We start from the raw sequence: 14,807 nt of genomic DNA, 5'->3' as shown, positions 1-14,807 counted from the left end.
GGGGCCCGGGTCCGGCTGCGCTTCTCCCTCCCGGTCTGGGGCTCCGGTTTCCGGGCTGCCCCGTCCCGCACGGGGCCTGCGGGGACCCCGCAGCCCCAGGACACCTCCTTCCGGCACGCTGACCCCTCCTCTGACCCCGGGTGAGCCGGCCCCGGAAGCCGCTCCGTCTCCCGCCCCCCCCCCCCCGGGCCGCCCTGGGCCTCAGTCCCGGACGCCGCCCTTTGTCCCGGGCCCTGCGCCGGGGCCCGGCCGCGACCGCCGCGGGGACGCCGGCGGTGTGGACGGCAAATGGCGACGGGGCCGGGTCACCGGGGCCGGGGGGCGGGGCCAGGCAGGGGCGGGGCCATGCCGGGGGCGGGGCCATGCCGGGGGCGGGGCGGGGCCGCCGGGGGCGGGGCCATGCCGGGGGCGGGGCCATGCCGGGTCACCCGGGCGGCGGCTGCCCCCTGGCGGCCGCGCGCGGGACGGCGGGCGCCGCGGGTCTCGGGGCCCGGTCCCGGCTCCCCCTCCCCCCCCCCCCGCCCGGACCCGTGGCGGAGCCGCCGGGCGCCCGGACACGCCGTAGCCAACACCGTGTCACGGGACGCCCGCCACGGGACGCCCGCGCGGGGCCTCCGCACCGACGGCGCGCAGGAGAACTCGCACCCACCGCCCGCCTCCGTCCGCGCCGCGCTCCTTCCTCACGGCTCCCGGCGGACACACACCGAGTCACCGCCGGGACTGGAGCCCCGGTGGCAGTGCGTGCTCCCCGCCAGAGCGGGGTGCGGGGGAGCCCGGCGCCTCAGGGCGCTCGGCGCCGCCCTCCCGTCAGCGCTCCGGACTACAACTCCCGAGCGACCTTGCGCGCGGGCGACCGCTGATTGGTCGAGCGGAGGGGGCGGGGCGACGCGGGGGGGGGTGTGGGGAGTGACCGCTGCGCGTCTGCGCACGCGCGCGGCCGGCGACCGATGGCGGCGCTCGTGGGGTCGGTGGCGCTCCGCGCGCTGCGCGGGCTTCGCGGGCTCCGCGGGCTCCGCGGGCGGACGGCGCGCTCGGCCGCGGGGCTGCGGGGCCTGGGGGGACCCCGCAGGGGCTACGTCCCGGGCCGCGCCGAGGTGAGGCGCACGTGCTCCGCGGGGCGGGGCGGCGGGGGCCGGGGAGGGTCCGCCGGGCGTCCCGCCGCCGCCGGGCCGGCTGCGGGGCCTCCTCCGCGGGGTCCGCGCGGACGCCGGGATCGCGGCCATCCGGGGCCCGGCGCGGGGCCGGAGCGGCCGGGCTGGGCAGGCCCGCGGCGCTCGCCCTTCCCGGGGTCCCCCCACACCGCACTCGGGGGTGCCGGGACTTGAACCCGGGGCCTCGCAGTTTCCACTTCTTTTCACTTGAGCCTCAACTTCTGGTCTTTTTGGAGATTAGAGTCCCAAAGGATTGATCTGCCTGGAAGACCGATTTCTTCCTTTTAATTCTTAGGTAGTAATAAGAATATATATGTGTGTGTGTGTGTGTGTGTGTGTGTGTGTATATACACACACATATACATATATATGCCATCCTGGGGCCTGAATTAGGGCCTAGGCGCCGCCACACATGCATAAACTCCTTAGCTCACGGCTGGCGCTCTTACCACCTGACCCCTGGCTCCACTTCTGGCCTTTTTTTTGGTGGTTAATTGGAGATGAGAGTCTCTTGGACTTTTCCTGCTCCAGCCATCTTAGAAGTTGATCCTCAGGTGTCCGCCCTCTGAGTAGCTAGGATGACAGGCCAGATGGATTCTTACTTTATTTTAAAGTAGATCCCCGGTTCCTCATTTCAATTCTAGTTCTGGTACCTCTGAGAAAGTAAGGGTATTTTGAGCTGAACTACGATGTCAACATCACACTTAACGGTTAGTAAGCACTTAATGCCACTTAAAATGTAGGGCATTTAAAATCTGCCTCAAAGTCCACGTGTCCCTAGCAGTACAAGCTCATGGGATAGTTCCTTACCTTTTGGGATGTGTGTCCCAGGGGGAATAGGTCCCTAACTATTCACTCTTTGGGTCATTCAGCACCCAGCCAGCTTTTGTGGAACACATGTGAGGGTCAGCACACCGCCTGCCTATGGGCAGGTCATGTCCCCTCATCCCTACAGACCTGTGCTAGTCCTTTTGAGAAGGTGACAGGGCAGGGGCTGGGGATGGGGGGTGGGAAGGTGGCTCAAGTGGTCCAGTGCTAGCCTTGAGCAGAGAGAGGCTCAGGGACAGCGCCCAGGCCCTAAGTTCAAGCCTCAGGACTGGCAAAAAAAGAAAAGAAAAAGTCATTTCTGACCAGCAGAAAGCCAGAGAACAGCCAGTGAGAAACTCACCAGGCCAGCACCTTTTTTTTTTTTTTTTTTTTTTTTGCCGGTCGTGGGGCCTTAACTCTGGGCCTGAGCGCTGTCCCTCAGCTCTTCAGCTCAAGGTCAGAGCTCTACCACTTGAGCCACAGCACCACTTCGGCTTTTTCTGCTTATGTGGTGCTGAGGAATCGAACTCAGGGCCTCATGCATGCAAGGCAAGCACTCTACCACTGAGCCACCTTCCCAGCCCCCCCCTTTTTTTTGAGGTGCTGGGGATGGAACCAGAACCACAAGCATGCTGGGCTGGTGCTCCCCACTGAACTGCCCTGAGGTTGGTTTTTATCTGTCTGAATATATTTCTCACTAGCCATTGCTGTTTTTCTTACCTATTGTTCGTTTTTGTTAAGTAATCCATTTGGAGATAAAGTCACCTCCTCAGAACTTTGATACAAAGAATAAATAAAAATCCCTTTGTTACGGTGCTGGCTTAGTGCCCAGGACAGTCTCCCGGGCTGGGCAAAACAGGTTGGGGCACAGAGCCTTTGGCACTGTTTGTGTGGGCATTTCCTATTTGGTGTGAGGGCCTGGTGAGTTTCTCACTGGCTGTTCTCTGACTTTCTGCTGGTCAGAAATGACTTTTTCTTTTCTTTTTTGCCAGTGCTGAGGCTTGAACTTAAGGGATGCTGTCCCTGAGCCTCTCTGCTCAAGGCTAGCACTCTATTACTTGAGCCATAGCCCCACATCTGTTTTTTTCTGAGTAGTTTATTGGAGATAAGAGTCTCACAGATTTTTTCTGCTCGGGGCTGGCTTCGAGCTGTGACCCTCAGATCTCAGCCTCCTGAGTAGCTAGGATTACAGTCGTTAGCCTGAACTCTGGGCCTGGGCGCTGTCCCTCAGCTCTTCAGCTTAAGGCTGGCACTACCACTTGAATCACAGTGCCATTTCCGGCTTTTTTCTTTTGGTTATGTGGTGCTGAGGGATCGAACCCAGGGCCTCATGCATGCAAGGCAAGCGCTCTACCACTGAGCCACCTTCCCAGCCCCAGTTATGGAGTACAGTGCTTCTTAGACCATGTAACCCCTTCCTTTGCTTTCCCCCATTGTGTGTGAGAGTGTGAGCTGTTACTAGGCTTGAGCAGAGCCTTAAGTTTTTGCCTGGCTTTTTCAGTGAAGGCTGGTCCTCTGCCCCTTCAGTCATACCTCCATTCCAGCGTTTTGTTATGTTTGATGTCATTTCTCAAGGATGCTGGGCGACTTGAGTGGGAGGGTTGTTTCTTTTTCTTCCTCCTTCTCCTGCTTCTCGCCTCATGGTGGTGATTTCTGCCCGCTGCACAGAGCCCCCCGACCTTTGGGTTCCTGTTAGACGTCGACGGTGTGCTGGTTCGGGGCCACAAAGTCATTCCGGCTGCGCTGGACGCCTTCGCCAGGCTGCTGGACCCACAGGGGCAGCTGCGGGTTCCTGTGGTTTTCGTCACGAATGCCGGGAACATCTTACAACACAGCAAAGCCGAGGAACTGTCAGCTCTGCTGAGATTCAAGGTAGGAAGCTTTGACACCAAGGATGGCACTCCTCCTCAAACCCCAAACCCTTCTACAGCCCATTTCTGGGTCAGGGCATCACGTCATTGACAGACGTTGGGTCATGGCAGGTTGGGTCAGTGGGAGTCTTTTAATTCTTTGGGAAAAATAACCTGAAGTTTGGGTTTTCTTTTCTTTCGTGCCAGATCTGTGGCTTGAACTCAGGGCCTAAGTATTATCCTGCTTTTTTTGCTCAAGGCGGGTGCTCTACCACTTGAGCCACAGCGCCACTTCCGATTTTCTGATGGTTTATCGGAGATAAGAGTCTCATGGGGGGCTGGGAAGGTGGCTCAGGGGTAGAGCACTTGCCTTGCATGCATGAGGCCCTGGGTTCGATTCCTCAGCACCACATAAACAAAAAGAAAAAAGCTGGAAGTGGCGCTGTGGCTCAAGAGGTAGAGCACTAGCCTTGAGCTAAAGAGCTGAGGGACAGCGCCCAGGCCCAGAGTTCAGGCCCCAAGACCAGACCCAAAAACAAAAACAAAAAGAGTCTCACGGATTTTCCTGCCTGAGCTGGATTTGAACCTCGATCCTCAGATCTCAGCCTCCTGAGTAGCTGGGATGACGGGCGTGAGCCACTGGCACCTGTCTTTTTTTTTTTTTTTTCCTTCATAGATGAAAGAATCTGCTGCTTCTGTGTTACCTTCTCTCAACCCTGTGCCTTCCTCCCTCTCGGCTGTCCCTCCAGGTGGATCCAGACCAAGTCATTCTCGCTCACAGCCCCATGAGGCTCTTCTGGCAGTTCCATGGCAAGCGGATGCTGGTGTCCGGCCAGGGCCCTGTGGTGGAAATTGCCCAGGCGTATCCTTTTTGTTTCGTTGCTGTGGTTAGAGAGGAAGGGGCAGGACGGGGGGCTCCCTCGCTCGGCCAGGGGGACCCAGCGCGCAGGGGCACGTGGGTGCTCGGTGGGCTCAGGGGGAGCGTGTGTAGTGCGTGTAGTGCGTCCTCGTGCACAGTGGCTCCCGGAAGCCAGGCCAGTGCTGCTGTCACGGTCTTCTGCCCCAGCCCCTGCCTAAGTCTAGGGAAGAATCAGGAATCCGTATTTAAACGACCCTGCGATTCTAGGACGATCTCCTGCTTGGGTGCTCAACCGCTTGCTAGCTGTCCCTTCGGGCACACAGAGGGCAGGCTGTGGTTCCCTGGTCTCAGACGGCTTGTTCCTCTGTGCGGACACTTCCTGCACACCGTGTTGGACTGTGCACTCCGAAGTGGTGGAGGACCTAATAAGGCCCTTGTTTGGGGCCGTGGCACCTCAAAGAAGAAGAGATGGTCTAGTAGCGGAGGACACCAAGAAAGATAGATTCCTGGGCTGGGAATGTGGCTCCATGGTAGAGTGCTCGCCCAGCATGCGTGAAATCCTGGGTTCCATTCCTCAGTACCACAGACACAGAAAAAGCTGGAAGTGCCACTGTGGCTCAAGTGGTAGAGCACTAGCCCTGAGCAAAAGCAGCTCAGGGACAGCGCCCAGGCCCTGAGTTCAAGCCCAAGTACTGGCAAAAAGAAGAAAGATTCTAAGTGTTACAGGTACTGCCAGGAAAGGACTGGCCCGGGGCAGGAGTGGCCCGGAACATCACGGAGGGTCCGGCTGTACCCCCGGAGCTTGTTCAGGCTTCCCCGGCAGGCAGGGTAGGTAGAAGGTTGGCACGGAATAGCGGGTGATTGGAGGACGGGGAAGGTGGGCCGGGGAAGGGAACCTTGGCTGAGTGAACTCAGTGTGGGCTCCATTGCTGCTGGTGGATCGGAGGGAGTCCTTCCTGGGAAATGCGTCCAGCCGTTCACAGCAGCACTGCTTTGTGCTGTGGTCTGTGCATGCTGCAAGCTCCTTGAGAACCAGGGTAGGGCTAGCGTAAGGCCTGGAGCCAGGAATGTGCCCGCGGGCCGCTGAGCCTGTGTGCAGTCTGTCCGTACTGCCACAGCCTGCCGACTGGCCCCCACAGGACTTAGGACTGCCCGCCGCCCGGCATGGCCAGGCCAGCGTGGTCTCCTTGCTCCGTGCATTTGGGGAGTCCCCATGCCCCTGTCCTGTCCAGCTGTGCCTTCCTGACCATGCTCCAACCAGACTGGGCTTCCAGAATGTGGTTACAGTGGATGAGCTTCGCACGGCCTTCCCAGTGCTGGACATGGTAGACCTCGAGCGGCGGCCAAAGACCATGGTAATGCACCCCTCTCATTTCTGGGCTCCTCCTCCCTCCTTGGCACACTTGCTGATCTCCTCGCCCTCCTGCTGAGAGCTGTGTTCTCTGTGTGCTGTGGTGGTCTCCTGGCAGGGATTGTTCCCTGGCTAGGTAAGAATGGCCCAGAGGAGCAGCGGCTTGAAGCCTATTGTAGTTAGCTAGGAACGCTTTCAGAGCCAGAGCATCTCTTCCATCTGCTGGAATGTATTTACTAGCTCGTTCTTGTGAGAAGCCGTTGTCTTGGCCAGGTGCTGATAGCTTAGCTTAGTAATCTTAGCTACTAAGGAGGCTGAGATCTGAGGATTGCAGTTCAAAGCCAGCCTGGGCTAGACTAACCACAAAAAGCTGGAACTAGAGCTGTGGCTCAAGTGGGAGAATGCCTAACCTTGTGCAGAAAAGCTCAGGAGTAGTGCCCAGGACTGGTGTAAACAGAACAAGACAGAACAGGCAGCCTTCAGCTCCTCTCGGAAGCAGCGGCTTGACTTCTGGACCTGGGCTGTGGACGTGGTAGGCGGCGCTCTGCTGCTGAATGTGACCCCCGCCCGGGGCTTCCTTCCTGGTGAACAGGCTTCTGTTGTTTCTGTGCAGCATGTGAACTGTGTACCGATCATATAACTTGCTTATTGAGTCAGACCGCCCTCGGGATTCCGTGAAGTGTACTTACACACAGGCTTACTTGTGTCTATTTGGATACCTTCACCTTCCCCAGTGTTGTAGTTAGTTACAGACCACATCTTCTTGGAGAGTTTTTGTTTTTGTTTTTGAGGGGAACAGAGACTTACCTGGGGACAGTGGGGCCTCCATCCGTCCTCCCCTCACCCGCGGTGGTGGCCTTCCTCGTGGCGGCCAGCATGCCGCTCAGCATCCTGCTTCCTCTTACATGGATGTGCACCTCCGCCCTTTTCTTGATGAATCTGAGGGCCCGTTTGTGCAAGGACCCCGTGGCTTGGACACCAGACGCCTCGTGGATCGTATCCCGCCTGGGCTGGCGTGTTTGGTGAGGTGGCAGCGGCAGGCATAACTCGGCTCGCACACATTCTTGGTCACCTGGTGGCCTTGAGGCCACAGCCGTGGGCCAGTGCAGAGCCGCCGTGGCCCTTCTCCAGCGGCTGCTGCGGCGGAAGGCGAGTTTTCTTTTATTTTTTTTTATTTTTATTTAATTAATTTATTTATTTAGTCAGTCGTGGGGCTTGAACTCTGGGCCTGGGCGCTGTCCCTCAGCTCTTCAGCTCAAGGCGAGCGCTCTACCACTTGAGTTACAGCGCCACTTCCGGTTTTCTGGTGGTTGATTGGAGATAGGAGTCTCACGGTCTCTCCTGCCCGGGCTGGCTTTGAACTGCGATCCTCAGATCTCAGCCTCCTGAGTAGCTAGGATTACAGGCCTGAGCCACCAGCGCCCGGCTTGAGTTTTCTTTTAGACGCATGCAAATTCTGTGGGCAGATCTCAGAAGAGCCGTTTGGTGGCCGAGCCAACATTGCCAGGGCCGGGGAGAATGGACCCCAGGAGGCTGGAAAGGTGCAGGTCCTGCCTCCCAGACTGACATCGGGACAGGGCCGCTCACACCGTGCTGCTGCTCTTCCTAGGCCGCCTTCCCTTCAGTCCACGGGCCTCAGGCCTCTCCGTGAGGGTGTGACATCTTGCTTTTTTTTTTTTTTTTTTTGTCGGCCGTGGGGCTTGAACTCTGGGCCTGGGCGCTGTCCCTCAGCTCTTCAGCTCAAGGCGAGCGCTCTACCACTTGAGCTACAGCGCCACTTCCGGTTTTCTGGTGGTTTATTGGAGATAGGAGTCTCACGGTCTCTCCTGCCCGGGCTGGCTTTGAACCGCGATCCTCAGATCTCAGCCTCCTGAGTAGCTAGGATTACAGGCGTGAGCCACCAGCGCCCGGCTTTTTTTTTTTTTTTTTGTCGGTCGTGGGGCTTGAACTCTGGGTCTGGGCGCTGTCCCTTAGCTCTTCAGCTCAAGGCGAGCGCTCTACCACTTGAGCCACAGCGCCACTTCCACATCTTGCTTTCTATCCCGGCTGGAGAAAGTCCTCCCCCTGCCTTCTTCCCGCTGGCCTCATTATAGCCCTCCTTTCATGGTGGGCTACTCAGGTCGTGCCTTTTCCCCTTCTTCTGTGGCTCTCCTTCCTGTCCGCTTTTCCGTGCTGTGCGCTGGCGACGGGGTGGTCTCTGGGCTGCGTGCACCCTGTCTTTGCTCCCCCCACCTCTGTTCTTGCTCCAGAGGGGCACCGAGACCGTGTCACTGATGGGCCTCTTCTCTGTCCTCGCAGCCCCCTCAGAAGAGTGACTTCCCGGCCATTGAAGGTAAAGGATGCCCTCCCTACTGCCCTATGGTCTGGTCTTTGCTCCTTCCTCCTTCCGTGTGCCTGCCCAGTCTGCCTGAGTGGCAGGGGAGGGGGCATTGCACGGCTGGCGCCTGGCAGGGGAGGGGAGGGGGCATTGCACGGCTGGGCACCTGGCAGGGGAGGGGAGGGGGCATTGCACGGCTGGGCACCTGGCAGGGGAGGGGAGGGGGCATTGCACGGCTGGGCACCTGGCAGGGGAGGGGAGGGGGCATTGCACAGCTGGCGCCTGGCAGGGGAGGGGAGGGGGCATTGCACGGCTGGGCACCTGGCAGGGGAGGGGAGGGGGCATTGCACAGCTGGCGCCTGGCAGGGGAGGGGAGGGGGGCATTGCACGGCTGGCGCCTGGCAGGGGAGGGGGCATTGCACAGCTGGCGCCTGGCAGGGGAGGGGAGGGGGCATTGCACGGCTGGCGCCTGGCAGGGGAGGGGAGGGGGCATTGCACGGCTGGCGCCTGGCAGGGGAGGGGAGGGGGCATTGCACGGCTGGCGCCTGGCAGGGGAGGGGAGGGGGCATTGCACAGCTGGCGCCTGGCCTCTGGCCCTGGCCTCCTCACTGCTTCTGCAGCATTGGCTGCTACGCTTCCTTTGCACACACTACTCTTAGAAAAGTGGGTCACTAGGAACCCCTCAAGTGGAAAGGTGTTCAGAGACTATCCGGCCCAGCGTGTCAAGAGGCTGAGACCTGAGGATGGCAGTTCAAAGCTAGCCTGAGCAAGAAAGTCTATGATACCCTTAGCTCTAATTTAAAACCAGAAAGCCAGAAGTGGAGTTGTGGCTCAGGTGGTAGGGCAACAGTAATGAGCAAAACGCTCAAGGACAGGGCTGGGAATGTGGCCAGTGGTAGAGAGTTTCCCTAGCAAGCATGAGACCCTGCTTCACTTCCTCAGTACCACAAAGATCACTAGCCCTGAGCACGGAGAGACACGGGGCAGAGCCCAGCCTTGAGCTCATACTCACACACATAACCAAAATACCACCCCGAAATGAACTTCGCAGGCAACATAACTTCTCCAAATATGGATGTGAAAAGCAACAGTACAACATAAAACCCTAACTGTAACGAAGAAATACAAGGAAAACATTCGCGAAGAGTGTCGTAACATATTTGTCTAAAACAATTACCTGGGAAGTAACCCGGTGTCACCGAACACGGCATCCATCCCTCGAGGGAGATGCTGTCCTGAGACACTGGGGCCTGGCACTGGAGCAGCACTGCCACCAGTGAACTAGTCTTGGTAACGTTTCAAGAAATAAGATTCTTTACTCTTACGTAAAGATTCTGTTTTTGGAAAAAATAAATTGAAGCTATGAAGATACTTCGTACATAGAAGTGGGTGCTCAGGTGCTGGTGTTCTTTTGCTGGTACTGGGATTTGAACTCAGAGCCTCCCTCATGTTTGCTGGGCTGGTGCTGTACCACTTGAGCCACTCCGCCAGCCCTGTGTTTCGCTAGTTATTTGGAGATAGAGTCTCGTGAACTTAGGGCAATTTTGATTGTGCAGGACTGTCCTCACTTGCTACGTGTGTCTTTGTGACCATTAAAATGTATCCTAGCTGGGCACTGGCGGCTCACACCTGTCAGCCTAGCTACTTAGGAGGCTGAGAGCTGAGGATTGAGGTTCAAAGCCAGCCTGGCCAGGAAAGTCTGTGAGCCTCTTTTTTTTTTTTTGGGTCCGGTCACGGGGCCTGAACTCTGGGCCTGGGCACTGTCCCCCAGCTCTTCAGCTCAAGGCTAGCGCTCTACCACTTGAACCACAGCGCCACTTCCGGCTTTTTCCTTTTTGCTTATGTGGTGCTGAGGAATCGAACCACTGAGCCACCTTCCCAGCCCTGTGAGCCTCTTATCTCGTTAACTACCAGCAAACGGGAAGTTACACTGTGGCTGGCTCAAGTGGTAGAGCGCCCAGACCCAGAATTCAAGTCCCATGACCAACAACAACAACAAAATGAATCCTGCCTCATTTCCTGTGTTGCTGAGGACAGACCTCAATGTCCCGCCATGCCAGGCCAGCGCCGCTGACGGTGCTGCGCCTCCGGTTGCTAGCCAGGCCCCTTTCCCAGGCCTTGGTTCAGTTCAGTGGTGTAGTGATCAGCAGCGGCCGCTGCTGTTTGCTGAGTGCTTGCCCTGTCCCGCCCTGGGTCAGCGTCTCCTGTGTTTCCTGTTCCTGCCCACAGCACTGAGTGGGCTGTTACAGGCGAGGAAATGGGCTCAGAGGCATGGCACTGCCATAGCCCTTCGGGACTCTCAGTCCACTCAGGCCCATGGGCCATACCAGTGCCTGGGCCTCGGTGGTGAACGGGGGAGGCCGGGCCCTCTGCCCATTGGCTGCACCGGTGCCTGGGCCGCAGTGGTGAACGGGGGAAGCCGGGCCCTCTGCCCATGGGCTGCACCAGTGCCTGGGCCTCGGTGGTGAACGGGGGAGGCAGGTTTGTGGGACCAAGCCCCAGGGGTAGGAGGAAGCCGCTGGGACTTGCTGCTTTCAGGTTTTGGCCTGTCTGCGACTACAGTGGACACGAGTGAAGATGGGTCTTGGGTGCTCCCTGCTCTGTTCTCCCTGGTGGACTGGTGCTCCCCGGGCTCTGGGCACCCTGTCCACCTCACTCCCGCGCCTTTGCCTTGAAGGGGTGCTCCTCCTCGGGGAGCCAGTCCGCTGGGAGACAAGCCTGCAGCTGATCATGGACGTCCTTCTCAGCAACGGGAGCCCGGGGGCTGATCCGCCGAGGGTCCCCTACCCCCACCTCCCAGTCCTGGCCAGCAACATGGACCTCCTGTGGATGGCGGAAGCCAAGATGCCCAGGTGAGGCCGCGGACGGGGCCCTGGGCCCATCCACGGGCAGCTGCTGCCCGGGACACGTGCGGGCAGCTTGCCACCTGTTACTCCAACTCTACAGCTGCCACCCTAGCCTGGCCCCTGGGGCGGGGGGCCTCCAGGGGCTGGGCCCTTTAATGGATTATGTGTGCTGTGTCCTTACGCCCTTCACAGAAAATGTTGAGGTGTATCAGCGTGAATTGTTTACATGCTGTTCCCTCCTGTCCTTCAGCCTGTCCGTCGTTAGCAGTTACCCTTGAGACGCAGGGCAGGGACAGCCTGGACCACTGCGCTGTAGACGCACTGGTGCCCAGTGGACAAGGCCGGTGGACTCGGAGCAGGCCTCCTCCCTGCTCGGCTGCCCTTCCCTGCCCTCCAGGCCGGTGGCAGCTAGCCTTCCGGAGGCCTCTCCCCTTGCACGGAGGCTGTGGAGAGCATGGTCAACGAGAACGGGGCAGAGCCCACGGCTGCCTTAGGTCCTGTGACTGGGTGATCTCATGGAGACGGGTTTTCTTCTAGCACTTTTTTTTTTTTTTTTGGTCAGTCATGGGACTCTAGGCACGGTCCCCGAGCTCTTTCACACAAACCACTTTGAGCCACAGCCCCACTTCCAGTTTTCTGGTAGTTAATTAGAGGTAAGAGTCTCAAGCTGGGCACCGGTGGCTCATGCCTGTAATCCTAGCTACTTAGGAGGCTGAGGTCTGAAGATCGCAGTTCAAAGCCAGCCTGGGCAGGAAACTCCGTGAGTCTCCAGTTCACCACCAGAAGGGCAGAAGTGGTGCTGTGGCTCAAAGTGGTAGAACACTAGTCTTGTGTGCAAAAGCTCAGGGATAGACCCAGGCTCTAAGTTCAAGCCTCACAACTGACCAAAAAGTGACTCACAGACTTTCCTGCCTAGGCTGGCTTTGAACCACCATCCTCAGATCTCAGCCTCCTGAGTAGTGTGAGCCAGTTGGCCTTTCATTCATAATCCTGCTTCAGCCTCCTAAGTTGCAGTGACTAGGATTTTCCCAAAAGTTAGCTGTTAAAAACTGTTCCTGTGCTAGAAGACTTCGATTAATGTTTGCTTCTCCCACAAGTAATTTAGCCGCGGTTCACGGTCCCGGGGCCCTGGGTCGGGAGTCTGGGCCTGCTGAGGGCATGGCGGTGGCAGAGAGGGCCAGGCCACTGAGCTCTTTTTGGGCAGGTTTGGCCACGGCACCTTCCTGCTTTGCCTGGAAACCATCTACCGGAAAGTGACGGGCAACGAGCTGAGATACGAGGGCCTGATGGGCAAACCCAGCATCCTTACCTACCAGTACGCAGAGGACCTGATCAGGCAGCAGGCAGAGCGGAGGGGCTGGGCCGCCCCCATCCAGAAGCTCTACGCCGTGGGGTGAGGCCCGAGGTGTCTCCGCGCCCCTTTTCCGGCCCCCCTGCCCCGCCCCGGCCCCCCTTTCACAGTCCCTCCCCCCAGGTCTCCATCACCGTCCCGCACCCGTCCCCACAGCCGACCTCCATCCTCCACCGTGACGCTGAGCCTGGGTCTCCTCTTTGCAGTGATAACCCTATGTCTGACATCTACGGCGCCAACCTGTTCCACCGGCACCTGCAGATGGTGAAGCGGGGCCGGACGCCGGAGCCGGGCGCCGGGGGCCTGTGGAGGCAGCGGCCCTCGGCGGCCCAGAGTGTCACCTCCATCCTGGTGTGCACCGGTGTGTACAGCCCCCGGGACCTGGGGCCTGCAGAGCTGGGCGCGGGCGTGGAGCCTCTGTACCACGGGCACCGGGACTTCGGCTTCAGCCCGGGGCTGATGGAGGCGGCGCACGTGGTGAGCGACATCAGCGAGGCCGTGCGGCTGGTGCTCCGTCAGGAGGGCTGGGCCGGGTAGGGCCGCGGGGGCGGGAGGGGCTGACACAGCCCGCTGCCAGCCCGCCCAGGACAGTCCCAGCAGAGCCGCCCCGGGGCAGCGTTCGCTGGACCTGCGGGTAAAACTCCGAGCACCTCTCTGTGCAGTCTGACCTCACGCCAGCCCCTTCACCTCCGTGCCTCGGGTTCCTCCTCCGTTCAGGAGGGACTTCTGAAAAGGGAGGCAGCCTGGAATCCTGCGGAAGCTTCTGGAGGCTTGGCTCTCACGGAAGCAGCCACTGCATGGCAGCAAGGTTTTTACTGTATTTTAGTTTATTGCCCAGAGACTCTGGGTCTTATTTTTTTAAATTAAAATGATCCTAATAGATATGAATTGTGCTATCACTGTGCCCCACAGGGCGCAGGGGGTGGGTGCTGGTAGCCTCCTTGGAGGCTCATGGGGCGGAGGCTCCCCCAGCCCACACCACGCTGGGCTGTGACGTGGGCGTCTGAGTATATCTCTGTCACAGGGTTGACTGCAAGGTAACAGCAACGGCACCGTGGGCCGTCCTGGAGGACCTGCGTCTCCCCCCACCTCCCTTGGGGTGTTCTGTGCTAGTCTGGATCCAGGGTGTGCCCCGAAACCTCGTGGAACTTCGCGGGAGGAAGTTAGGCCATTGGGGCGTGTCCTTGAAGGACATGGGGACTCCGGCTCTTCCCCACGTTCACGGGCCAAGGGCTTCGGAACATGAGCCACCGCCGGCGGCAGCGGGTTCAGAAGCTGCGGGACCTCCCGTTGGTTTGGGGTGCTCGCCATCGGGGTCACCCAGGCACCCTCAGCGGTGAGGACAGGTCTGTCCAGACAAAGCTGGGTACTGGGTACTGGGTACTGGGCACTGGGCAGGCAGCACCCACTCCAGAGACTGGTGCCCAGAAGGAACTGAGCCCCCGGGATGGAGCCAGGGGCTGAGGCCTGGGAAGGCCTCTCACCAGGCCGCAGCCCAGGCCTGGCTGTCTTTTTTTTTTTTTTTTTTTTCCTTTAGTTTTGACTGTTAGCACTGGGCTTGACCGCAGGGCCTCGGACTCTTGCCTTGTACCTTTTTTTTTTTCACAAAGGGCTAGTGCTGTACTGCTAGTGCCATGCCTCCACTTCTGGCTTTTTGGTGGTTCATTGAAGATGAGTCTCAGACTTCCTGCCCAGAGCAGGAAAGCCTCCAGAGCAGCTGGGATGACGGGCGTGAGCCACCGGCGCCCGGCTGTCTTTTTGTTTTTAAGTAACCTTTTTTTTCCTTGGGGTGGCCGGCGTGGTGGCGAATGCAGTCACTGCTTTGCAGTCTGAACAGGGTCCTTCCCCACGTCCCCTCTGGACGGAGGATGAGGATGCGGCTGTCTCCTCTGTCTCCTCTGTCTTCTCTGTCTCCTCTTCTCTGTCTCCTCTTCTCTGTCTCCTCTGGCGGGAGGCAGCACAGTGGGTGTGCACCTGAGAGGTTGCCGTGGTAACCGGATGCCGCCCCCAGGGTGCGTGGAATTCTAAAATATCTCAGCTGGGACAGTTGGGTTTTTTTGAGAACACTGCCACTTCCTCTGCTTCTTGCTGCTGCTGCTGCTGCCGCCGCCGCCGCCACCTCTCGGGCGGCTGGGCTGAGCCCCTGCCAGGGGCTCCTGGGGGCTGGAGGTCAGCGAGCTCTCCGTTCCACAGCATCGTGTTCTCGCAGCGGACGGAGAGACGGGAGCTTGAAGCGCGCCTCACCTCTTCCCACTCTTCCCCAAACCTGGCCTTT

The 14,807-nt window shown here is 59.1% G+C and overlaps 1 protein-coding gene across 2 annotated transcripts; it reads left to right on the top strand.

Annotated features, from left to right (window-relative positions):
* The first annotated feature begins 947 nt into the window (after window positions 1-947).
* LOC138816390 (haloacid dehalogenase-like hydrolase domain-containing 5) lies at window positions 948-13,414 on the top strand. Of its 2 annotated transcripts, none has more exons than XM_070006096.1 (8): window positions 948-1,094; window positions 3,627-3,830; window positions 4,558-4,670; window positions 5,929-6,022; window positions 8,317-8,350; window positions 11,013-11,187; window positions 12,386-12,574; window positions 12,739-13,414. In XM_070006096.1, exons 1-8 carry the CDS (start codon window positions 948-950, stop codon window positions 13,067-13,069), a joined length of 1,287 nt encoding a protein of 428 aa, XP_069862197.1. In that variant the 3' UTR covers window positions 13,070-13,414. The 2 variants fall into 2 exon arrangements, with proteins under 2 accessions (XP_069862197.1, XP_069862198.1); XM_070006097.1 differs by lacking the exon at window positions 948-1,094 and adding an exon at window positions 1,664-1,861.
* The last annotated feature ends 1,393 nt before the right edge of the window (window positions 13,415-14,807 follow it).

Source organism: Dipodomys merriami, unplaced genomic scaffold, assembly GCF_024711535.1.
Source record: "Dipodomys merriami isolate MVZ:Mamm:240054 unplaced genomic scaffold, mDipMer1.0.p SCAF_696, whole genome shotgun sequence".
Lineage (NCBI taxonomy): Eukaryota > Metazoa > Chordata > Mammalia > Rodentia > Heteromyidae > Dipodomys > Dipodomys merriami.
The sequence above is the reverse complement of the archived record's forward strand: the minus strand, read 5'-3'. Positions and strand labels throughout refer to the sequence as shown.

Coding starts and splice junctions, on each gene's coding strand:
- LOC138816390 (XM_070006096.1), top strand. CDS start 948: ATGGCGGCGCTCGTGGGGTCGGTGGCGCTCCGCGCGCTGCGCGGGCTT. Junction 3,831..4,557: donor CAGCTCTGCTGAGATTCAAG/GTAGGAAGCTTT, acceptor CTGTCCCTCCAG/GTGGATCCAGACCAAGTCAT. Junction 6,023..8,316: donor AGCGGCGGCCAAAGACCATG/GTAATGCACCCC, acceptor CTGTCCTCGCAG/CCCCCTCAGAAGAGTGACTT.